Source organism: Lemur catta, chromosome 2, assembly GCF_020740605.2.
Source record: "Lemur catta isolate mLemCat1 chromosome 2, mLemCat1.pri, whole genome shotgun sequence".
In the NCBI taxonomy this organism is placed as follows: Eukaryota; Metazoa; Chordata; class Mammalia; order Primates; family Lemuridae; genus Lemur; species Lemur catta.
In genome coordinates this window covers 27,035,235-27,061,258 of record NC_059129.1, presented here as the reverse complement: position 1 = coordinate 27,061,258, position 26,024 = coordinate 27,035,235, and the positions used below count along the sequence as shown (strand labels likewise).

Below are 26,024 nucleotides of genomic sequence, written 5' to 3'. Positions count from 1 at the left end.
CTATTTAAAGGTTAGAGGATGCGCTGCGCTATGTGGATGGTGCTGCGTTTACTGTGGACTCTGCTTGAAAAAGTGCGAGCCAGGCAAGGAGAGACTGGTCAACACGCAGCTGTCACGGTCCCCACGGAGTGACAGTCCAGTCTCAGTGCAGGGAAGAAACCTTAGTGGCAGAGGGATAGAGAGGTTCATGGGCTGGAGAAAGCAAACCAATTAATTAGTTCCCAAGCACATCCCGTTCCAGGGACTACCGATAATCTCAAGGCTAAAGACTGCTCATTAAGCCTTCTGCCTGCGGGAGACGCCCTCTCCCCAAGTGACTGTCATCAAACACATTGGCATTTGTCTTAAAGATCAAGGACACATTGTCAAATGCTCATGGCAAAACCACCCACCACTCTAAAAGGCTGAGAGCTGAGCTGGAAGCTGCAGCCTCCTCTCCCAAACAGCAACCCAGTTCAGGGCCCCACCATGGGTCCCAGAGTCCCCTAGAGCTGAAAAACATGGCCCAAGAAGGGAAAACAGGAGGGAAGGGGAGGAGAGTGGGGGCAGGAAGCAGGAAGACAGACGAAGACCATGGTAAGGGGAGTCTGAACTTGCCCCTCGTTGTGTCTGAGTAGCCGCCACTTTGGGGCCAGGGTTCCCTGTCACAAAAGCATCCAGGCCTCATTCATAAAGTGTTTTCCTAATCGTCATATTCTTACTCAGTTTAGATTTGAGACTATAAATTATACACATTAGGAAACAAAAAAAGCCCTAAGAAGGTATATCATTCAATTAGCTTTATTCCTTTGGGGCGAGAGAGGACACACTCATTTGGGGGCGTCTGATGCCTTTTGCATGTGGGCTCGATATCGGAGCTATCTCTACTCCTGGCGACAAGGGGTTAAGATAATTAAAATTAGAGAAGTCTTGTTACTAGAGGATATGTTTTGATTATTAGATCAGATGAAGATAGGGGAGCAATAATTTTGGAAGAAGTATTGCCGAATTGTTTCATTAACTGCACAGTATTAAAGAATTCCCCCAAGATACGGATAAAGAACATTAATTTGTGAAACTGCGTTTCATTTTTTGTGAAGGCAAACATTAAAACCTTAACTGATTTAGAAGAAATTGTTCTATAATAAAAAATGTGAGGTCTCCGGCCTTCCTCTCTTGCAGCCACATGCACGATGTATCCGAGCCGTGCCCTTTAACGGCAACAGAGGAGAGGAAGGCAAATTATCTAATCATAATGCCACCGCTAGGGTCACAAATGGCTATAACATGAGAAAATTAGATTTAATCTGGAAATAAAAAATGAGTACCAGTACTCATCGGGCAGTAGGACACGCTGGAGAAATAAATGGCCCGGCTGTGACAGATGTGACCATGCTTCAACCATCTCCCCAAAGTCAGCGGGGCAGTTTCCGCACAGGGATCCAGAACCGGGCAGTTTCTCTGAAAGCGGATGAAATGCACCCCAAAGATGTAGGGAAGAAACTAGCAGGGGAGGGTTGTGGGGGCCGCCAGGGTCAGCAACAGACTTGTTGGAAGTTTAGTTCTGGGTTAACTTTGGTCATGTTTCAAGAAGAAAATCTCGATTAAAAAAAAATCAAAATGAGCCTAACCACATTCTAGAATTACTTTAAATCAGAAAAAAATTTTCTTTCAATTTTTACAACTAACCCTAACCCACTTCATTTTGCAGCTGCATGTTCATTCACGCACACAGCCCGGAGACAGCCGGTGGGGAGGGGGGCGGATGTGGGTGGGAGGCCCACGGCAGAGTGGGGGGCTGTGACCCCTGCTGGTCCTGCCTAAGGCACCTCTCAGAGTCCCTCCTGGCTCTGACACCTATGAATCTAGGGTTCCAGAACCCGCTTCAAATTATACTTGCTTCAACAGAGTGCAAACGCTTTAAAGTGTAATAATCATTTTTTAATATACGAAAAAGTTCCGAGTTCTGCATTTGAGATACATATTTACTGCAAAGCCCAGAAGACCTAGCTTCTGCCTAATGAGTCCATGTGGGAGGGAGACCGAGTGTGTGGCTTCCTGCACTGAAGCGACACTGAACTTCGGGGCCACAGAGAGAAAAGCGCTTGAATAAGGGAACATCCCCTTAGCTCAGGAGCTCAGACGTGACCTGAGTGGACCTCTGGGCTTTCATTTAGTTCAGGCACAGGAAGAGCCAGAGTTTCAGTGGGCTGGGTCCTCCCGCTGGGGGCATCCTCTGAAAGCCAGGGACGCCCAGTAGAACCGGGCTAAAGGGCTGGCTACATAGACGACCTCTGACTTTGACACCCCCCCGCCCCTGAACCCCAAACGAGAAAGCCCAGACTCTGCCTGAGCACCAGACATGGGCAGACACCAGGGACGGGACTTTGGGCTTCAGGACTCTGCTTTGAGCGACCTCAAAGGGAGGTTCAAGGCTGCCGTAACTGCTAGCAATTCCAGGAAGGCGGAGGATGTGTGTGTGGGTGCGTGCACGCGTGTCCAGCTGCCCGTCCCTCCCTCCCTCCCTGGGGGTGGCTCGCCGGCCCCCAAGATGCCCTTACTTTGAGTGTGCTGTTCTTGGCACTCAGCTGCTGCTCGAGCTGGGAGATCTGGCTGGCCGAGTTCTCCCGCAGCTTGGTGAGGCTGGCCTGGAGTCTCTGCACGTCCTCCACCAGCTGGGCGATCTCCCGCTCTTTGGCGGCCAACTCAACTTCCAGGCTGGAGCGCGTCAGTACCTCTATGGCCTGCTCCTGGGGAGGAGAAAACAAATGACACAACTGCACTGGCTTTGGGGCAGGTGCTTGGGGTTACCTGTGCGGGCAACTAACTGAAGCAGAAACCTCCGATTTCAGGGTGTGGACGGTGAGCTCATGGCGGGAGGCTGCTTCGTGCCTTTGTCTGGACATGACTTACCCTTTGCCCCACCCCCCACGCCACCTTCCTGTCCACGTGGTAGCTGCCACCTGGATTTGTTCTCTGGACAAATACGAGTACCCACCATGTCCCAGGCACACAGCAGTGAGTCTTCACAGGGCTCACAGGGTAGTGGGGCTGGGGTGGGGTGGGTGACACGCAGTATATGCACTTATCAGTAACAAAAAGTGTGCAACGAGATGACAAGTGCTAAGAAAACCTAAAGCAGGGGAGGCCGTGGGAGTCAGAGTTGAGAGAGGCAGGGTTTTAACAAGATGGTCAGGAAAAGTCACCGAGGCAGTGCCACATGAGCGAGGATCTGGAGGGGAGGGCACCTGCTGAGAGCCAGGGGGGGAATGGCAGGCCGGGTGGCTCAGAGGGGGGCCCCTGCAGTGCTACTGGGGCACCCAGATTTTCTCCCACAAGGTGGATTCAGGCCTTTGGATTCATTGTTAAATTATCCAAAACCTGAGACATTGTTTGACAAATCAATTCTCAGAATCAGCTTTAGAGAGAAAAAAAGTTAAAAGACGTGGAAGATGTATATTTGACGTTCCTTTGCTTAGGAACTCTGATGGCAACTGATTTTTTTTAAAAACTAATTTTTTCTGCTCTCCTCATGCTGACTGGAGAAAATATGCACAACAGAAAAGGTATTCAAACAAAAGAAAAAGTCAAATCCATAACTGTACTTCCCAACAACTCAAGCAGTATTCTTTTCAAGCTTTAAAAGTAATCATAAGGCCGGGCGCGGTGGCTCACGCCTGTAATCCTAGCTCTGGGAGGCCGAGGCGGGTGGATCGCTCGAGGTCAGGAGTTCGAGACCAGCCTGAGCAAGAGTGAGACCCCGTCTCTACTAAAAATAGAAAGAAATTATCTGGCCAACTAAAAATATATATACAAAAAAAAATTAGCTGGGCATGGTGGCTCATGCCTGTAGTCCCAGCTACTGGGGAGGCTGAGGCAGTAGGATCCCTTAAGCCCAGGAGTCTGAGGTTGCTGTGAGCTAGGCTGATGCCACGGCACTCACTCTAGCCCGGGCAACAAAGTAACACTCTGTCTCAAAAAAAAAAATAAAATAAAATAAAAGTAATCATAGCTCCTGAAGATTCTGGAAGCTTTTCTGCAGGGCAGATGCACTTCAGGGCGTGACAGACAGGAAGGTGGGTAGAGGGGAGGGCTGCACAGCATCTGTGACAGCAGAGACCTGGGGGCAGCACGGAAAGCCACCATCCTTGCCGTGGCCCCCTCTCTGCAGCCCTGGCTAGCAGGTGGAGCTAGGCCACTCCATGAACCATGTGCTTGTCACCGGTTTGCACATTTGGGGACAGTCAGTCACCAAAGGAAGTGATTTTTCACATGTCCTTCCTGGGAAGTTAAGGTCTTTGCCATTTAAGTCTGCAAAGTTTTGTGTACCAAAGAAGTGACTTCTGCTTCTTTGATTTGTATGATCCCGTAAACTAGGTGGCTCATGTCCCCCGATCCCTGGCAGATGTGCACGTGGCCCTGGGGAGCGCCTCCACCAGCTTATTTACAAGGCACATGCTGTCCAGACCGGTTCTGCTCAGCGTGTGCTCCACGGACTGGTGCTAAGTCAGTGCTGGTCGGTGCACAGTGAGGCAAGCACAGAAACCGAGGGTGTTTAGAAGCTTTTATAGCGACTTGACATTTCAGTGACATTTCAATTGTCTTTTATAAAACTATCAGTCTGCAACAGATTGGAAATTTAAAAAACAAAACAAAATTGTCCTTCATTGCAGAGAGTTTGGAAAGCGCCACCTTGGGCAACACCAGCCGGGCCCAGCGTCGGGAGCCCTGGGATGAGTCACGCAAGCAGTGCCAGGAAGTGAGAGCCTCACGGAGGGCCAGGTGGAGGTGAGCCCCGAGGGCGGGGAGACGGGCAGAGCTCGGAGGGCTGGCAGGGCCTCGTCAGAGCACAGGGACCCCATTTCAGGGCGGGTGAGGGGAAGGGCAGGAGACACCACAGGCGGGCACAGGGGTGGCGGGGAGCAGGGTCTGAGCAGCGGCCAGCGTGGAGGGGTAGCTTGCAAGGGCGTGAGCACGGGGGCCCCTGATGGTGGGCGGCCAGCCACAGGGAGCCTGGAGGCTCAGGGGCAGGGAGGGGACACGATGGAGGTGACATGCAGGGAGATGAATCTGATGGTGGCACAAACTGAACCACAGACCTCAGGTCACTCATCTTATCAATGTCCCGCCCTGAGGGGTGTGGCCATAAATGCTGCCTAAAGGGGTCTTAGGAAAAGAGCCTGTGACATTAGCAGGAAGTCACCTGGGCTTTACAACAGGCAAGTACAACTTAATGTACTAGGGACGAGTGGTTCAAATAAACGTGTCAAAAGTGCAGCTCCCAGTGCTGGCCCCGAACCCAACCAGGGGACCTGGGAGAGGACAGGCCTCTCAGGGCTCAACCCCTGGGGCCCAGTCGGGCACGGCCACAAGCCCAAACCCCATCATCTAACTCTCAGGAAACCGAGCAACAAGCTCCTTGTTCATTATGGAGCAAAAATCACTGCTGTCTTGAATGAACTAAATGAGATGAGAAAATTATCCCAAAGCACTAAGACCTTGGAGAAAGAGCCCAAAGCACGGCTCACTCCCACCTCAAACTCGGGGGCCACTCCTGGTTGTCCTGCTGTAAGGTGGCAACAGAGAACTAAGAAACAAATGGAGAATGGCTCGGGGAATGGTCCAGGGGCTGGGGGTGAAGGGAGAGGGACCCACAGAGCAGGGCGGGCGAGAACAGATGGCAGCTGTACAAGCTCCAGGGCGGGGGGTGTCAGGCAGGGAAGAAGCCGGGGAGCTCGTTAGCCGGGACGCGGGGGATGTGCTGGAGCAGGTGTGGGCTCAGAGAGGGCTGGGACAGACAGACGCGCAACTCGGCTGCACCCGCCGGAGCTTTAGAAAACGCGCGGGTCCTGGCCCTCACCCTGGAGCCTGGGATTCGGGGCCTGGGGCAGGGGCCAGGGTCAGACCCTGGCTCAGACGGTGAACGTGACAACAGGCCACCGTGGGCACCACTGCTGGGGTGCTGACCTAGGAGTCCGGCCCAGCACAGACATCCACGAGGCTCCAGGCCTCCAGGACCGAGAAGGCGTCCTACGTTCCTTCTGAGCTGGTGGCACAGGAGCCAGGAGACGACACGTCGGAACGCTCGGCACAATCCAAGAATCGTGTAAAGAATCGAAGGGCTTAAGGCCATGGTGGTGGCAGAGTATGTTTCCAAAGGGGAAGATGAACGTAACACAGAAGTAACTGACGTAGTATTCTGTCAACTTTTGTCCCTTTGAACGCACTCACCTCCCCTTACTCTCAACCTGCTCCGTGACATACCCTAAGCTGCACAGCTGACCCCTAAGCCCTCCTGCTGACACCAGAGAATTGAGGCTGATCCCAGCGAGATGAGGATCTGTCCCGCAGCTGCTGTGAGCCGCGGGAGAGCCACCCCGTACAAGAACTGAACTGTGCTGGATGTTGAGCCAGAGACCCGCCCGAGGGGGATGAGACTAACACTTGGAGTCTGGGCTGCTCTACTTCTTTTTTAGAGACAGGGTCTCACTCTGTCACCCAGGCTGGAGTGCAGTGGTGAGATCATAGCTCACTGCAGCCTCAAACTCCTGGGCTCAAGCGAACCTCCTGCCTTGGCCTCCCAAAGGGCTGGGATCACAGGCGTGAGCCAGTGCACCGGCCTGCTCTTAGTGTATTTACTGCCCTGGGGAGATGAGGGGATGGGACTCAGCCTTCTCTTTCTTGTTGCCACCTCTGTCTCTGCCACCACCATGAGCAAAGTCGGCTAGATGCTACCTGGTGTTTTCATCTGCTAGATTCACCTGATAGGTGTGTTTTCCAATGTTACAGTTTGTTTGGGTTCAAACGGTGGCCTGGTGCGCTGCACCAGGGCCCTGAACTAATATTCGTCTGCAAACACTTTACAAAGGACCGTCACACGGCCCGTCTCATTCAGTGCCCATGAAGGAGGGATCGGTTGATGTAGGGGAAAAAGAAGCGACTTTGGAGTAGGATAAACTTAGCTTCACATTCCAGCGTGACCACTTTCTAGCTGCATGATCTTGGGTGAATTGCTTACACTTGCCTGAGCCTCAGTTTCCCTACCTGTAAAACGACAGTGACAGCAAGACTTTGCTCTGACGACCGTGGTGTCAAGAGGAGGAAACGAATTAACTACGTAAAGCCCAGTGCGGCCGCTGAGTCAGAGCGGGAGGCTGCTGAGCGCTCACCTTCTAGAACTGGTGATTCCGCCGAGACACCCCTTGGATCGGCTCCGGCCTTTGCTAGATCTATAGACTCTACTGTTTCTCCGCCGCCTTCTGCCAGCCAAGCTCAACAGACCATTTTTCCGCTGGCGCGTTTCCTATGTTTGCTCCCCAACTGGCTGGAGCTGCAGCTCGCGGGCTGTTTGGGAACACACACCCGGGGAGAGCCCCGCAGGGCCGCGCTTGGCAGACGGAGCCAGTGCCATGTAAACACTGCACTTAGCCGATGATGAAGTGTTTAAGCACCCCTAGGATCCACAACTGAGTCTACCTGCAAAAACATTCATTTCCTTCTGAAATGCTTTGGTGGCTGCAGTCCAGGATGGTGCCAGAATTTGTTTCAACCAAAACATTGAGCTCAGGAGCCCTGTGTGGACACGTCAGAACGGATGGCTTCCTTTATAGGACCAAGGGGGACCCCAGAGGCCAGGAGAAGCTGTGACCCAATGCCGAAGGCTTCCTCCCACCTGGCCTTGGTGCAGTAGCCACTCCAGCTAACACGGAGGAGGGAACAGGAGGAGCTATGGGGACACCTCGGTTAAAACTAAGTACCAGAGTCCATGAAGTACGAAGGACGTGACGGCCTCTTAAATGGAAATCTTTTTTCTATATCCTGAAACACTTAAATCATGTTTTAATGTTAATTAAAAAAAAAAAAACTAAAACTGGCTGGGTACGGTGGCTCAGGCCTGTAATCCTAGCACTCTGGGAGGCCGAGGCGGGTGGATTGCTCCAGGTCAGGAGTTCGAGGCCAGCCTGAGCAAGAGTGAGACCCCGTCTCTACTAAAAATAGAAAGAAATTATATGGACAGCTAAAAATATATATACAAAAAATTAGCAGGGCATGGTGGCGCATGCCTGTAGTCCCAGCTACTCGGGAGGCTGAGGCAGTAGGATGGCTTAAGCCCAGGAGTTTGAGGTTGCTGTGAGCTAGGCTGACGCCACGGCACTCACTCTAGCCCGGGCAACAAAGTGAGACTCTGTTTCAAAAAAAAAAAAAAAAAAAGAAAGAAAGAAAAAACTAAAACCCATTCTTCAAAGAGAGTCCTAACACCATGCTCGAGGCTCATACCCAGGGAATAACTGAAAAGCTCTGGGCTCGAGGGTGAGATGGCCCCACCGGCCCTGGCTGGGCCGTTGACCGACCTGCTTGGGGCGAGGGGTTTACCCTCAGTGAGCTTCCGTGTCCTCGTCCACATAAGGAAATAACTACGCCCTGTGTTATGGATTGGGTAGAACGATGGCTGTCAAACTGACAGCTGAAGTTTCAACAGCAGCGAGTTTTCCCCGATGAGACCCCCCTCTCTCTGTGACGGACCCTGTCCCCATCCTCACGGCTCTCCCAGTGTCCACACAGGTCCTGGCCACAGCAAGGACTCAACGAATCTTTGTTCAATAAAAGGACCCCCCCCAAGTGCCAGGTACCCATCACAGCCTGTTAGAGCTAAAGGGACCTTAGGATGACTGAATCCTGTTTCCCATGTGGGGAAAGGAAGGCTCAGAAGTGAATGAGTGAGGAGCGAGTGCCTAGAAACTGGGGGATTAGCGACAATGGCGCTGACCACAGTGGGAGTAACTGCCAGGGTTTGCCGAGGTCTCCCCGTGTGTGCCAAGTCTTACTCTTAGAGCTTTGCTCGCAATAACCTCCTGAGCCCCCATGAAACCCCCTTTTTATTGACGATGGAGCTGAGACTCAGGCAAGGTCAGCCCCCGGCCCAGGTCTGCAGCTAACAGATTGGACAGCTGGGGCGTAACCCTGGGGCTGCGGCCCCAACCGCCGGCTCTCCGCTCCCTGGCTGCTCCATGCCACCACACGGCACTGAAGGAAAGAGCTGGAAACCGTCGTTCAAAGCTACCTTGAGCAGGCTGGGAGAAGTCTGGCTGGGAGCTATTTGTGTTAATTTTAGACAAATCGAGCTGCCTCCCTCCTCCTGGATGCTTGTATTTTGGGTGCGATTCTGGCTATCATGTAAACTCAGAGCAGGTGATTTTATTACCTCTTCGCCCTCCCAGCTCGTCACGGACTGGTCTTCCCCCCGGACAGACACACCCGGGAGGATAAGCGCTCAGCTTCCCCGTGTGACTCTGACTCGGCTCCAGGTTCAGGTCTCCACCCACACGCGGTGACAGCCCCCCGCCCAGGCCCGGCTGGAAGACGTCCTTGGCGCGATGGCATCTCACCAGCCTCCGCGCGGCTCCGGGTGACGCCACGCCGGCCGCGGAGCGCCCATGCGTGACCAGCAAAGCTCTCCCTTCCACCGCACAAGTTCCAGCCCCGAGTTACTTGCTGGAAGCACTCCCCACCAAGAAAGCAGTGCTGGTTACAGTGTTACTCCAGAAAGAGACGTTGCACAAAAAGCAGCGGCGACGCGAAGGAGGAGATGCCAGGCGGGCAGAGTCCCGCAGGGCCGGGCTACCCACCACGTCCGGCGCCTTCTGGATCTGCGAGGCCAGCTGCAGGGAGTGATTGGCCGACGAGAGCTGCTCCCTCAAGGTCTCCGCCTCTCTCTGCGCCACCTCTGCCCTCTGAAGGAAATGAAAAGGCGTGGAAAGAGAAAGTACATTCAGTTTAACAACTGACAATTATTACAAGAACATTCATCAATTCATGCCTGACTGACTATAATTGATTTTCCTAAACACTCAACCTAATAAATGCGAGAAAAAAAACACAGAATGTGATGGATTCTTATTTTAAACAGTACAAGGAAGAAATAATTGAGCGATTATGACAGTAATTTAACGCTAGGAGCAAGGAATCCCCTGCTGGTACTAATGCTCCGGCCCACTGCATTTCCCAGACTGAATAAATACGAGTGGAAATAGAGTCTTTTTGATTCAATTTCTTTCTATTCTCACAGACCAAGAAGATTTTATTGCGGGATTACTCCTGGGAGTAATTCTCACGGGTAAACAGTGAATTAAAGACACTTTGGCCATTCTCTTCCTAAAAACATGCACAATGTTGTGGTTGTTTGCCTTTAACAAGTATTTCCATGAACGTGCAGGGTGTACATGCTGCTTCTCTGGTAAGGGCCCGGCTTATTGCAACACAGTTAACCCTTCACCCAACAAAGTTTTCAAATGTCGATGCTGTCATTTTCAGCCAATCAGGCCGGTCTGGGGCCATGGAAAGGAGGGGACCCTTCTGTCACATGCCTGTAATTCTTGCACAAGGAAACCACTGCCCCTGGGGGGCATCCAAGGATTCCTCACTGGGTGGTGGGGACAGGCTGCTCCAGAGCCCACCCACCAAGAGAGCATCTGGGAACAGAGGAATCAGGGCAAGTCACCTAAGCTCACCCAGCCTCCACCTGCCCATGTGTCAAATGGGAGCACCACCCCTTCTCAGAGACCTTGCGAGGATTCCCACCCACAAAAGTGCCTGGGACACAGAGCTCATGCAGACGCCGTTTATGAACGGCCTTATCTCGGCTTTACTCTCACAGCTGAGACAAATCCCTGAGACAAGTGGGCATGCAGCCTGAGAGCAAGGTTCTTTCTACCAGATGCACATTCCACTAACAGAAAAGATTGACGAGGAAAGCCTGGCTGGGCAGGTCCCCACCGTGTGTTTCCTTATTCCGTGGTGTGACTGCATGTGTCTACTAATCGCTGAGAAAGAACTCACGAAGAGAAACAAGAAGTTAGGAAGTCAGCCTGCCCGGGAACTTGCTGATGAGTCTAGCTATGAGGAATGGGCTTGGCGACCGTGAGCAACCCTGTGGCAGCGACACTGATCTATCTGCTCTGCACGCGGACGGATTAGGATACGTCTCACGGCAGTTCCTGCTGCCCAGGAAGGTGCTGGTGGCAGTCTGCCCTGCCTCTCGGGGAGCTCTTGGAACCAACATGTGATATAACTCATGCAGTGCCTGGCCAGGCCTGTCTACGCCCAAGCGGTCATCTCCCACCGTCTCTGCTCCACACGGGATCTAGAACCAGCGGCAGGAGAGGCAGCAATGTGACCGGCGTGGCTAGGCAGGCGGGGCTGATTTCTGCTTCGTGCCAACCGCTCAAATATTAAGGCTGCAGAAAACTTCCCTCTTCCGTGAAAAGGGTTTCCCCCAGTTTATTTCCAGATGTGCCGCTCAACGTTTTTCTGATAATCATGCCATATTACTTCAGTTTACTCTTCCCTCGATAGTCAGCTAAACCCTTGAGCGTAAAATCCTCATGACTGCCAGTACAAGGTATATTTTGACATATTTTTCCTAGTTTCTTTGATGAGGAAACTCTCTCTCATCCCAGTGGAGAAGCTGTTCTGCTAGCGGCCAATAAGGCAGCATCGCCACCCCAACTTGTGACGCTGGCTCTGAAGTTTTCTGGACTAACCAGAGCTGGGGAGGGCCTGGGCAGCTGGCTCACGAGGGGTCCCCAGGAGCCTTGGGGGATCTCAGGCCGGCGCTGAGCTGTGCAGAGCAGACACTGTCCCACCAAACGGCCACAGCTCACAGAATCAGGGATCTAGCTGTTGAGGATTTCATCTTCAATTTGCATGATTTCTCCAGACCACTTGCACTTGGTTTCCAAGTTCATCTGCAGACTCATCTCTGGCCTGGCCCTTTTACCACATTTGGCTTGACTTGGTCACTCTACTGAGTCTTTTTGATTACATATTTATTTAGGATTTATATCCTGCACACATCCAAAAAATGCAAAACAAAGAGCTGAGGTGGTTCTTACAGTTGAACATGCACACAGCAGAAGAATTAAAACTAAAAGACAGGCCTTGGAGCAATTAAAGGAGGGAGCCGGGCAGGGAAGCAGACGCTGCCGTGCAGCTGCGACGATTCGCTTCTGTAGCTGGTGACTACATTTAGCCATCGCTGGCAGTCGCGGCAGAGAGGAAGGGGCACTCCGTAGGGTCGGCGTGCGGTGTCACTTGTTTCGAGGCTCTCCCGAAGACCACCTTGACCAGCTGCTGCCGTGTTCCTAGATGCGGGACCCCAGACACAAGAGCTGCGGCTGCCCCGAGACGCCCACCTGGCTCCTGTGCTCGCCGAGGCTGCGGAGCCACGGGGACTCGGCCACGGCCATGCCCGCTCCGCCACGGCAGGCTGGACGCAGCCCTCCTTGCCATTTTGTGGCCGCCCCACCGCGAGCAGGGCACCTTGCCAAGCCCGAGCGGCTCTCCTGGGAAATGAGTAACCGCTGGGAACACAGGGGAAGGTCAGGACAGGGGGGACAAGAGGGAAGGAGGGCACTGCTGGCACTGGGGAGGTGACTCTGACCACAGTGATAGGAAAACAGCCCCCTGGCCGGGGGACTGAGGACCACCGACCCACACAAGCCAAGGCCTCACAGGGCCCGCACATGGTGACAGTGCCCAGCAAATGTTATTACGATGAAGGCCCCGGTGTGTGCTGCCTCGGCAGTCAGTCCCTTTCCTCGTCACAAACGGAAGGCTTTTACAGGGGACGTTACTAGAGGCTGCAAGCCAGTCCTCAGATTAAACTCTGCCTCCCCTCCGTAGTCACCTGGAGGGTGGCACGCAGGTAGCGACACCTCAATTCAAGAATTCTTCCTGCAAGAGCCAAGCCAGCAGATAGGCGAGATGATTCCCACCACGAGACACAGGCCAGCCCAAGTGTCGCTTTTCTAGGGCAGGTGAGGGAGGCTGTTCTGCTCCCTGGCCTGGTGTCACACTGGTCACTAGGTCACATTCAGGGACAGGAAACCTCAACCATGGGCCCATAATGTCACTCATCCCTGTCCCACCCCTCAAGGGCTCCCAGGAGCCCCCGGGAAGGGCGGTAGAGGATTGCTCTTCCAAACTCAGCCCCTGAAGGCGCACACATTAGGACACAAACACAGGATGTGGACAGCTGCTTTTAGGCCTTGAAGTCTGAACAATTTGACTCAGAAAACGTGGAGGAGTGTGGCAGGCAGGACACACAGGGGAGCAAAGGCAGGGCCTCGAGGCAGTAGCAGCTCGGCGGGTGTAGATTTGAGGAAAGGGCTGGGAGGCCAGTCTCGGCCCGGTGCAAAACACGGCAGCCCCGTGGAGAGGTGGCAGTGGCAGGAAGCACTCTTGGGAGACACATTTTCTTCTCCTCCGGGAACCAAGGCTGAGACCCAAGAACCTCACTGTCTCTCCTGTGAGGCAGGCCCCCTCGGCCCCACCGGTTTGCCCCTTTCAAGTTTGGCCTATGAGGGCTCTGGTTTTATATGGCTGGGGGCGGTGTCTGATCCAATCTTCTGTCCTTCTTGGCCTAGGATTTGTCTCTCGTCCTCTGCAAGCACAGCCATTAAAACCTAGACTTGGACAAGCAAGTGCCCCCAGGGACACAGCAGCCGCGAGAACTGGCAACAGGCTGACCCCACGCCCTCCCTATGACTATAGAGAACACCCAGACTCCCAGAGGGAGCCCCAGTCAGGGATTCTGCAGGCAGGAGGCCAGAAAGGTCTACACTGGCTGGAGACAGGAAATTTACTGCCATGCTGCGCTGGCAGCCAAAGCCCCCCTGTAGACTTGTCGTGTTTCCGGGGGATGCGGAGGATATTGACCGGGATTTCTTTCATCAGTTCAGCCAGGCTGCAAGCTGGAACTGTGACAACACACCCATGTAAACACTGCTTGTCACAGACTGAGTCATGACTTCAGAAAAGCCAGAGAGCAAATTTCCCTACCTCCTCCTGCTGTAAAGTCCTTCCACGCATGGCCCGGGGCTCCCTCCAGGCCTCGCTAAGGCGCAGACCTGAGAGATCAAGGTTCCCAGGAGACTCAGGAGTAACCGGCCACTGGCCCAGCAGAAAAGGCCCAGACTCAGCCACATGACAACAGCATTTCCTGGGCAGCCCCAGCAGGGCCTGCAGGGACGGGTGCCCTGGCTGAGGCGGGAATCACTAGCCCCGGGCTACAGATGGAGACTCGGAGGTGCTGGGAGACCAGGGCTTTGCTACGGCCACGTGAGTAGGAAACGGTAGATCTGAGATTCCAACTTAGGTTTCCTGACTCCAAACACAAAAACCTTGGCCAAGGAACACACCACACCTTTCTCTGAGCTACTTTCACTCCTTGCATTTCTCTCTACACTTGGCTCCTTCTCCTCGGTGAGGTTCAATTGTGGTTTCCAACCCTAACCTCAGCCTGAAGGATCTTCCATTAGGGCAGTCTCGCGCAGTAACAATCAGGCAGGTTAACAGGAGGAGGACAGCCCGACTCGAATGACTTCCTCCTGGCCCCGCTGCTGTGGTTTTGTGCCACCAGCAGCTCCAATCAGCGCTGGTCTAAAAGGAGGGGCCGGAGGGTCAGGTGAGGGCACAGCCGGCAGACAGACCGCTGCAGGAAGCTGGTATGTCACTGAAGCTCCCAGACAGGGTTTCGCACGCAGTTCGAAGCGCAAAGTTGTGGCCACTCGTGTACCATGAAGTCTCGGCAGTCTGAACCTTTATTTCCACCAATTAGGGTGGCGAGTTTTCATGCCAGTGCCTTGAAATTTAAGAAACGGCTGCACGTGAGAGGCAGACTTAATTGACAGATGCTTAAAGTACTTTAAGGAGAGCTTCAGGTCTCAGTAGAACGTTCTGACTATAAACCTAGTGCAAAAATAATGTCGTATGCCAATGAACTAGTAAATTGCTCCTCCTGGGGGCTTCCCAGCGGGGAAGGCAGTTGGTTCAGATGTCTCCGCGCCGGCACTGGTGCCCGGCTGCCTGCATGCCCCTCCTCCTGCCCCGCCACCTCCTGCTCATCTCTGCGGGGACCACCTCGTCCCAAGCCCGTGTCATCTCGCCCTGTCCTCGCACCATAGCTGACCCTGCTCTGCTGGCTTCTCACCCTTCTACTCCCTTCATTCTCCAACGTTCATCCTTCTAGAACTCAGTCTCAATCCTGCCAGGACTCCCCACTGCTCCTGGGATGAATCCATCACGCCTGGGCCCTCCCAGACCCGTCGGGTTCCCTCCTATAAGCTCGGGTCTAGCTTTCCTGCACGGCCCGACCCGTCTGCCTGGGTCGCCCATCCTCCTGCTGCCCACCCGGGAGCTTTAGTCCTGGTTGAAGGCCAGGCCACAGTTGTCTTTTGTAGCTTTCCCTTAGACTTCCGCTTTTCCTCCTGTCTTTTCCCTGGGAAACATTCTTTCAACATCCCAGGGCTTACATCTTTCCTACTAAGATTCTCCCTTGCACCAGTAGGTTCACTTATATCTTCACAGAATCCTAGACTTCGGGATCAAAAGGGACCCATGGAGTCAGCAGCTTAATCCCTCTTTCTGTCCTCAATGTGCCCAATTCTGCATCTCAAACTCTCTGAGAGGCCTGGTCCATACCTGCTTGCATAGCTCCGGTGACAGGGAGCTCACTCCCTTAAGAGTGAGCATTGTTCAGAGTGGCACTTCTGGAGCCAGGCTGAGGGGAAGCTTCTCTTCCTTGGGAGTAAATTTCCTGCCACCAGCCATGGTCCTCCACACTTGGCCATGGTCATCTGGGATCTTTCAGAAAAAGCCTAACCCCGTTCCCTAGCTGGCCCTTGAGAGCTACGGCAGAATCCACAAAGTTCCCACCCTAAACCTTCCCTTTTGCAATCTTTTAGCATCCCAAGTTCCTAAAATTATTCCTCTTGCGCTTGGTGTCCAGTCCTTCTGCCTTCTTTCCCTGCCTCCCAAAGATCAGGAATGCCCCCAACTCTCCTAATTTCTTTTGTGTTAGGGTTCCTTCCCTGTCCTGGCCACGGTGGATTCTGAATGCACCTCAGAGAGCTGTTTTCCCTACAGCGTGGCTTCTAGTCTGAAATGGAGTTTCTCCGACATGGACTGAAGACAGCAGAATCACCACTTCCTTCATTCTAGAAAGTGTTTCTATTAATGCAGCTGTATCAGGCTATCGACACAGGCCGAGTGGTTGGTTAGAGCTCGCCCACTTCTACCAGGCTGCCGCCAGTACCTCCTGAGGGCAGGACTTGACGACTCTCCGCATCAAACCCATGCTGCTTTGGCAGCTATAGAATGACATTTATTGTTGCATCTACTTCTTACTCCAGCATTTTATCTCTAGTCCTCAAAACAGTGTGGCAACAGAAGTACTGGCTGTTGCTCCCTCCCTCCCTTCCTTTCAAAAAAATGTAAAGGCTTTAACTTTGATAAGATATGCAAAGCATAAAATTTACCATCTTAACCATTTTTAAGTGTACAGTTCAGTAGTGTCAAGGACACTCACACTGTTGTACAACCAATCTCCAGAACTTGTACCCCTGGGAAAACCGAAACTCTGTACCCATTTAACAACCAGTTCACACTCCCCCTCCCCCAGCCCCTGGCACCCACCATTCTGCTTCCTGCCTCTATGACTCGGTCAACTCACGTGACCTTGTGCAGGGAATCATATCGCATTTCTTTTTTGTGCCTGGCCATTTCCCCTGGCATGATGTCCTCACGGTTCACCTGTCTCTTGTTTTTTTAAGTTTAAGAAATTTAAAAGGTTAAGAGACCTGTCAAGGCCACACAGTAAGGAAGTTGGGACCTGAATCAAGTGTCACCTTGGAGTTGGCACCTTTCCCTACAGGCGTCTCCTAAGACAGGGATCCACTGAGTGACTTCAGGGCATCGAGACGGGCACCGACTCTGCCAAACTTCCTCAGTCCCTGGGGGCTGCCCCTAAGACCACAGAGAATTGGCTCCGAGGTGCGTGTGACATTCACAGAATACGCCCAACAAACGTGAGCTCCTGCAAAGTGTCATGGGAAGGGGGCAAGCCCAGGACGGGCCTGGGGGGCCGGAGGGGGAGTAGGTGGAAATGTAAGAAATGCAAATGGCGATCATGTGACAAGGAAGGCCAACGCCTTCCGGTAACCACTTCTGACTTGGTCTCTGCTGAGCTGGGCAGGACAGACCGAGCCAGACAAAGGGCCTGAGCGAACCAGCTCCGCAAACCACCAGCTGTGGGGGCTGACGTGCTTGGGACTCAGTTTGAGAGAAAGGCCGAGCTGGCGGGTGTGCTGTGTGGGACTTTTCACGAATTTTCCTACTTCTGACAGCATCGGAAAAAGCGGCGATGTGGACATTTTAAGCAAAAAGCACAAGAATAACCGGCCCGCTAACTAGGAGTGGCGCCTCTCCCGAATGGCAGCGGCGGCCGCTGGCGTGGCTTCAGGCCTCCAGCCCCCGGCACCCTACCTGGTTCGCTCTCTCCAGGTCCGTCATGATCATTTCAATCTCGTCGGCCCTGGGGGGGGAGGAGAGGGAGACAGCGCGTTAGTCACAGGAGGTGGCCCAGAGCGCGGCAGAGGGACCGCTCATACGGGGGAGGCCATCCCAGCGCAGGGGGGACAAGGGCCGTGCAGACCCCTGGGGGGGTCACCACTGCCCGCTGTTGCAGGGAGGCACTTTGATAATCACGTGTCTGGGACCCCGGGCCGCCTGCCCTTCAGGGGCTCCCAATCCCGTTGGGGAGACAGAGCCATAAAAAAGATAAAATGCAGCGTTTCCCGCCAAGGTTCAGAGAGAGCTCAGAACAGAGTGTACCAGAAGAGAAGAGAGGTGAATTCTCCTTGGGGGAGGGGTCAGGGAAGGCTTCACAGGAGGTGATGGGTGAGCAGGGTTTTGAAGGATGAGTAGAAGTTTACCAGGCAGGGGGTGGGAGAAGGAGCTGGGGACAAGACACTTGGCAGTGAAGGCCTCGCCGGGACTGAGGGAACTGAGAGAAGGTGGCTGGCTGGGGGGGCGGCAGGCAGGTGCGAATGGAGATGGAGGTCGGGTGACCCTGCAGTGTGCAGCGCACACCCCCTGCGTTCCCCGTTGTCACCAGGCCTGCCCAGAAAAGCACATGTCCCAGTCCCGTCCTGTTTTGCTTTTTTCTCTTTTAAAAGTACTTCCTTGAGCAATCTGAGGGCAAATACATGGTTCCAACACAACATCACGCTAGAGGAACGCTCAGAGTCCTCCTGAGAAGGGCATGGCCAATTCCAAAAGTACTTGGAAGGTCAGGTTAGGACCCGGGGCAAATCACCATCCCAATGTCTACGAGCCCAGTCCTGAGGACGGCTCCTGTTAGGAGGCCACAGGCTGGGACTGTCTGTGACCCAAGGGAGGTTTTAGCCCACGGCCGTGGGGCGGGACGTTACGGCCACAGAGACCTGCCTGGCGCTCTGGGCCCTCCTGCCGCCCTGCTCCAAGTCCACGGCACCCGCTCCCTCCGCGGCCTGCAGGCGCATGGCCTCCTACAGCAGCCTCCTGTTCTCAGGGCTGTACCCACCGCTCAGCCGTGTGCTCCAGCAGCCCCCTCCACGTGCGGGACCTGAAGGGCCAGGCTCCTCCTGTGCCCCTGCTCTGCCAGCCCCTCCCGGCCCCTCCCGGTGGCTCCATCTCCGGGAGGGGCACGATCCCTTCTCCCTAGTTTGCAGGTTTGAGTTTTCATTTGATGCCCCCTATACTCGGTGAGCTCTCTGAAGGCCAGGCAGGGTGTCCCCTTTGCCCTATACCTACAGGACTTCAAGCCAGACTAGAGGCCAGAGTCCCCAGTGTGGCCTGTCCTGCCAGCAATAGCCCAGGGCACCTGGACAGGCCTATGGGAGTCCTTCCATCCTCCTGAAACCTGCTTCACTGGTCCCGAGAGGGCACAGGCTGAATAGGTGTGCCTGCTCCACCCCTCCGCTGTGGTTTGCATGTGGTATGTTTGTCCCTGTCAAGGCTCATGTTGATACTGATCCTCATTGTGGCCCAGTGGGAGGCGTTCGGGTCCCTCATGAATGGCTTGGTGCTGTCTTCCTGCTCTGATGACACTGGGTTCGTTCTGGAAGGAAGGGGTTAGTGCCCCCAGGTGCAGGTTGTTATAAAGCCAGGGCGCCCGTTGGGTTTCCCTCTTGGCACGTGTCCGCTTCCCCTTTGTCCTTCTCGGTCGTGTTATGACGTGGTAGGACCCACTCACCAGAAGCCAGGGCCATGCCCTTGAACTTCCGAGCTTGTACAACCGTGAGCTAAATACACCTCTTTTCTTTGTAAATCACCCAGCCTCAGACATTCTGTTACAGCGACACAAAGTGGACCAAGGCACATCCTCAGTCCTGAGAGGTGGGAAAACTGTCTTCAGGCCCCAGGGCTGGTCTGTTTTTGTGGCCTGAGGCTTCCCCAGCCTTTAACGGCACGCTGTGATTTGAGGCCATCTTATCAACTCCCAGCAGCACGAACAGGGTACCAGACGCCTTGTGATCAGGTTCAACGCTCATTGTATCTGTTTGAAATAATATCCGGCTTTCAGGCTGGTCTGAGAAAAAAGTCTGGAACAGCTCATCAAATGGCCTAGTTAAACGAAGCTATTTTTAGGACGATTTCATGAAGAAGGCAGTGTTTCTCTAAGATAAATACCCACGCTGGGCCTCTGCAGTGAAGTGCTGGGTGCAAGGGGACGGGGATGGGGGGGTTGGGGGTGGCTTAAACTGCGAAACATCTCACCAAACTGGAACCCCCAAGATCTTACAGAAAAACTGCTCTGCAAAGATAATCTAAAAACGACAAAGGGTTAAAAAAAAGTCATTAAAGTGTTAAGGGTCTTAACCACACAGAAAAGACTAATCAACAGTCAATACAGACAGCGGCTTGGCTTGCCGTGACAACCTGTTATTGAAGGACTCAGAGAGTGTGAACTCTCTCTGATACAAAATGAAACTAAAAGCTTCTCAACTTTCCTTAAGGCAAATCACAAGTTTGAACTTTAATCAGACGGTTATTCATCGAGTATTTACAAAGTCCAGGTGCACATGGAGCACTTCGCTGGCTATCGGCGCCACCGCTCATTTGCTGGCTCATCTGCGAGCGTTTCTGAGTGTTTCGGACACCTGCGGGTCTTCCGGTGCTGGGACCGGCACATGCAGACACAGACATCACTCCTGAGTATCGTGGCAGTGCCGCAGATTTAGAAGAAAAAGATGGAAATATGTAGCTGCCGAGTACCCAAAACGAGATGTGCAGGGGAAAGGAGGTGAGGACGTCCAGCTCCTCCCGCGAGCTCGTCAGCAGAGCTGGCGGCAGAACAAGGGAGGTGGACGGGTCTAGGTGAGGACTTTGCCTAACTAACCCCTCCTGTTTGCTCCCCACAAAGCCCTACTATCTCTCTTTAATTCTGGCTAATTTATTTCCATTCAAACAGTTGTTCTGCTCTGTTAGGGGCTCCTATTATTTGGATATCGTTGGCACACCTGCTTCTGTCTTCCACATCATTCAATCTTTCTTTTACGTTTTGCTATTTCTTTATCCTTTCTTGCCGCCTTCTGGAAGTTTCTTGAACTTGATCTAACTGGTCTTTAGCTGCACCCACAGTGCAATTTATCCTTTCTTTTCTGCTCCTTAGTTATTTGATTTTTCATACCTGTTATTTCCACTTGGTTCACTGGAAAGTTACTCCTGGTTTTTGCTTTACATTGCTAACATCTTCCCTTATTTCCCTGAGTGCATTTCTCATGCTTATTTCGTTTCTGAGGCTCATCTGTCTTGCTTCAGATCACAAACACTGTTGGGTTGGGGTCTGTCTTTCAGAGAGGCTGTTCTCCTCTGGGGCCACAGCAGAAAAGACTAATCGACAGTTAATAACCAAAGGTGTTTCTGCTGTGTGCTCAGCCCCTAGGGGTACCAGCTACCCTTTCTGGCAACATATCTGGGGAGAGGACAGAGAAGCCTGCCCTGATGTGTGTGTCTCAAGACAGACTGAAGCAGGAAAGCACACAATAGGTGCTCGATACATTTTTGCTGAATGAAGGAAGAGGGGAGGGGATGACCCCAGGGCTCCAGACCCCTCACTGGTGACCCCCTTCTGCTGCTCCTCCACCAGGAAAACCCTTGGAGCTTAACCCTCTGGGAGAAGCAGCACCAGGATGGGGCAGTTCCCCTGAGTGCTGGCCTACTCCGCTGTTTTCATCCACTGGGCTGGCTGTTGCCAGTGTCCAGGGGATCAGGGCCCAGACCCACCCCAGGCCTGGAGATGAGAGGGGTTCTACAGAGGCCAGATGGTGGGGGGTAGGGATCCCCCGGAGCTGGGAAGTGGTATCTGGATCCTGCCAGGTTTGTGGGGCCTGGGAGCCCCCTGGCAAATCCCGGCACAGACTCTGGATTTCTTCTCAGACAGCAAATGGCTTTGGATATTCATTAGGGAACCTAATATCCAGAAAACCATGCCTCACCTCCGAAAGATTCCAACTCACTTATAAAAAGTTAGTCACATTTAAACAGGAAGGTGCAGCCTCGGCAGTTTGAGGCAATCCCTGGAAATGAATCTCAAGTTTTCCATCTACTGGTCAGTTTCACTTTGGTTACTAAGCAACTGATAAACCGACCAAAATATTTAATGTGATAACAACGGCTGTACTTACCTTTCATTACGAGAGCCACTCTCGTCTTTCCCAACCTTTCAAATGACAGTGACAACCCTGAGCTCTGCTGCTGCAGGGCAGGCCTATTCAGCACCAGGGCTCCTGGTGACAGCTGGGCCCGGCAATTCCCACTCACAGAAGGGACCAGAAACCACAGGAGGAGACAACGGGAGGACCCAGGGATGCAGTTGGCGAGAAATAGTTCAGATTGTTATTTTCATTATTCTTAGGGGCATCATGCTTTTTAAAGGCTCCCCGCCCCCCGCCAAAAAAAAAAAACCCAAACAAGGTAACGCGGTATTTAAACACAACTGGGGTTTTGGAGATGGGAAGCGTGGCCATCAGCACCTGCGGACCAGGACCACGACGGCGGCTCTGGCCTCGGAGCGCGCCTGTGCCGAGTTTTCACAATCCACTCGTCCTCCAGATGGCTGCCCACATCCAACAAAACTCATCCTGCCAAACCATCCCGAATAAGTAATAGGAAGACGCCCAGGGGTTAACACCACAACTATAAATGCTATCTCAGAAGTACGGTAATGAATTAAATTGCGCAAACTCTCGCAGTGGGAGCGTCAACAATATTGCAGGGGCTTTCATTCTTTCCGTTCTGAAGGCTCAACTACCCCGTCAGTATCTGGAGCCTGACATTAGCCTAAAATCATTTATTTTCCAAAGTCTGTAATAATCACACATATTGTTTGCTCAGCAAAACGATTTATTATAAAAATTTAGTTCTCACCTTTTTACGAGCTGACAAAACAGCTTCCACTGATCTATTAACCTGCACGGCATTATGCGCCGCTCCGACTTCGAACAGCAGATAATTTCAGTTTGGCCTAGAATATGTAGTTCATTCAATCAGTTCCCCACAGATCATTCCAGGGTATTCTCTGGGCTAACACACAATTTTTATGAGGAACTGAAAAGGACACGGTCAAGGTCGATGGGAGGGAAATTGTATCCACAAGAGCCTCCGGAGCGCTAACGTGTGGCACGAGGGCAAGGCCTGTGTGTATTTCAATACCCAAAAACCACGCCAACGTCAGGAGCTGCTAAAACAAAGTATGTCCACGAGGCAGTCAAAAACATCTGTCCAGGACAGCCCTCAAAGATCAGTGTATCTTCTTGGACTCAAAGTCGAAAGCCAACGGTCTCAATACTAGATTGTAAAGATCGCGGGCACTGTCCCTCCCTGACAGGTCTAAGTCCAGCCCACTCTGCAGGAGGGCAGGCTCCGATCGACAATGCCTGCGGAGCACCTGCCGGGCACCACACCCGAGAGGAACAAGTGTCCCAGGGGCTGAGCCGGCCGTGGCACACAGGTACACCCTGCACGTCCGAGGAGCACAGGTACCGCTGGCGGGAAGGTGGGCAGGACCCTCTTCCGCCAACTCAGAGGGAGACACAGGTGATTCAGTCCAGGGACACCCCAGAAAGGGGTACACAGGGCTCTGCAGACACGAGCAGGAACAGTCCAGGGGAGGAGAGGACGCCCGGTCTGGATCCCGGAAGACGAGGACGAGCTCACTGAGCGGAGGGAGGTACAACCTTCCAGAGAGAGGAGAGAACCACAACGTGGTCGGCCCCAGTCTGTGCCAACTTTCCCGCTGCTGTCTTGTGTTTTCATGGCACCCCATGACTTGTCTGCACCTAAGACAGCGCGGTCTCTCCCGCTCCCTCCTCACACCTCTCATTTCCTTCTCTTGGATAACCGCGCCGACCGCTGCTTCCAGAACTACGTTAAACACTAGGACGGCAGCGGAGACCCTCGCCCAGGGTCTGACTTGGAGGGTCCCGTGTCTAAGCACATTGCTGAATTTTGGCTCCAAATATATTATTTTGTTAATGAAATACTCAACTGTTCCTATTTTATTAAGGCTTTTTAATAAAAGACGGATATTGATTTCATTAAGAATCTTTTACGCGTTTATGGAGCTAATGAAATGGATTTTCTCCTGTGACCTGCTAACACGGTAAATTATACCGACAGCCACCTGCCTCCTTTGGTTGTGGTGCAGCACCTGTTTCATATGCTTGTGAATGCTATTTGCTAATATTTTATTTAGTATTTTTTCCATAAATATTTATATATGAGATTGGCCTTTCGTTTCTCTTGTCTTATCTTGGTCGGGCAAAAATCCTTCTCTTTGTAGACAAGGTGAGCTGTCGCACACTGGACGATACTGCTCTGGGCAGCCTAAGCCTGCTCCCCACTAGGACAGGCTGGACGGTCCTGGCTCCCCTCAGCGGCCCCCGCTGCTGCCCCCACGAGGGCCCTTCCCTCCAGCCTTGCCCAGGAAGCCTGTTCAACACCGCGGCTTCCCGCACGGCATCCCCACGGGCGCCGTGTTCAAATCCAGCCTGCCGCCGGTCTGTCCTGGACGGCGCAGCTGACCCCAGGAGTTCCTTCGTGGCTCACCGGCAGGGTGTCCTCAGCCCCTGTGGGCCCAGACTCTGACGATTACGAAACCACCTCCTATAATCACCTCTGCTCCCTTTCTAGCTTCATTTTCTACTTTTCAAACAACATCTAGTCTTCCCAACAAAGGAGCCTAAATGGAGAACTGTTTCCTCGATAGGGCCCTCGTGCTGGAGTTAGTCCCTGCTTCTTGTAGGCTTCTTTTCTACCATCTATCCAGACACCCATTCCACGTAAACTTCCCTCTGCAGCTCAATCAACACTTCCCCGGTTTCTTTTTATTTTGAGACAGAGTGTCACTCTGTTGCCTGGGCTAGAGTGCCCTGGCGTCAGCCTAGCTCACAGCAACCTCAAACTCCTGGGCTCAAGCAATCCTCCTGCCTCAGCCTCCCAAGTAGCTGGGACTACAGGCATGCGCCACCATGCCCGGCTAATTTTTTCTATATTTTTAGTTGTCCAGCTAATTTCAATTTTTTTTTTTTCAGTAGAGACAGCGTCTCTCTCGTTCTTGCTCAGGCTGGTCTCAAACTCCTGAGCTCAAACGATCCGCCCGCCTCGGCCTCCCAGAGTGCTAGGATTACAGGCATGAGCCACCACGCCCGGCCTCCCCCGGTTTCTTTAGTCCTATTCTGTTCCTAGAAACCACCATGCTTGTCCCACCTTCAGGCCTCTGCAGCCATCCAGTCTCAGCTCCCGGGGTCCTGCTATGAGAGGCCCCCGCTCTTCTCCGTCCACTCGCTGTTTGCACGGTGCTTATTCCCGTTTGGAAGTATCTTGCTCACGTAATGGTTACTTGCTTACTCATCACCATGATTCCAGAGAACACAGCAGGTGCTCACTAAATACTTGTTGACTAAATATGCAAATGAGCAACATCTGTGCTACCTGAAGTCCACTCTGCTCCTGACAGGCAACAATTCGGTGCCTGGTATTCTAAAGAGAGGGGAGTATAGAACTATTTTGCCAAATTGTAAGAACGACTTTTAAAGAAAGTGTACAAGCTCTCTTTGCAGAAGGAAAACAGTTTACTTTTCACAGCTTTTGACAAACAAGGCATAACAGCCTTGGGAAAAAACACATAAAGACCCAGAGTTGGGCTTCCCTTTGACCCCCAGAGGCCTGGCTCCCTGCTGAAGCTTGTGCCCAACCCAGTGCTGGGCCCAGACTGAAGACAGAGGGGCGGAGGGAGCGGGGGAGGGAAGAGTGTGTTTTGGGGAAAGGTTTTCCTGACAGCTGTCTTTGTACTGGCCCTTTCTTTCATTTCCCACCTGAGTTTAAGCCACCTCTGCTTTGGCAGGAGGGGAGGGAGGGTGAAGCCATCTGGCGTCCTTCCAAGCTGCAGATCAAATGTGTCACTCCAGAGTGGCCCCACCCCTCCCCGATCAGGGGCTGGGACTGAGACCGTCCTGTCCATAGAGCTGGATCCCTAGGGATAACTTTCTAGAAATAGTGGTTTTAATTTTTGTTGAAAATGAAACCATGTGGAAAGACTTACATGGCCAGAACGTCACCCCTGCCTGCTCAGAAATCAACTATAATTTGTTCTTTTTTATGACCATTATATTAAATTTAAATGATACAACAGTAACAATTAAAAATAATTTTAGCTAAGTCTCATCTTTTCAATCCCAAATGGGCACAAAATCTCCATTCTTGCCCCACTATTTAGTTAAGTTGTTTACAGGGAACAATTTAAATGGAATCTTCCTTTCGTTCTTTGGTTCGATCCAAGTCTAGCTGACGAATGAGGCGACCTATGGCCCACGTGGGGTTCATCTTCCACCTGTGCCAAACCTACAGGATGGCCCCAGCAGGCTGGACACCCACCAGGGTATGACCCTCAGTGTGACCAGGAGCAGCCTGTGACTATCACTCACGCTCCAGTCTCCTCCAGGCAGGGAACACGGGACAGCTGCAGCCCAGGGAACTGGGTTATGATATTGCATAATTCATCCTGCTTCTGCTCCTGAGACCATCCGAAGCCTCCAGAGACAGCATCTGGATTAATCTCTGGACGCTTCCTGTCATTTCTCTGGAGTTCCAGCCGCTGCGTTCCACCAAAAGCAATGGGGAGCAGGTTGGATGCGAAAATCCCTTCCTTAAATCAAGTACCCTGC

The 26,024-nt window shown here is 52.8% G+C and overlaps 1 protein-coding gene across 6 annotated transcripts in view; it reads right to left on the bottom strand.

Annotated features, from left to right (window-relative positions):
* Nucleotides 1-26,024, bottom strand: part of CUX1 (cut like homeobox 1) — a 363,108-nt gene that overhangs the window by 80,745 nt on the left and 256,339 nt on the right. For 4 of the 6 annotated variants that reach the window (XM_045543045.1, XM_045543043.1, XM_045543044.1 and 1 more), the window contains exons 9-11: nucleotides 17,302-17,350; nucleotides 9,606-9,710; nucleotides 2,541-2,729 (exon numbers count right to left, since the gene is read on the bottom strand). In XM_045543045.1, coding sequence (XP_045399001.1) covers nucleotides 2,541-2,729; nucleotides 9,606-9,710; nucleotides 17,302-17,350 — 343 coding nt within the window. The remainder of the gene's footprint in view (nucleotides 1-2,540; nucleotides 2,730-9,605; nucleotides 9,711-17,301; nucleotides 17,351-26,024) is intronic. The other 2 variants (XM_045543046.1, XM_045543042.1) reach the window with 1 other exon arrangement.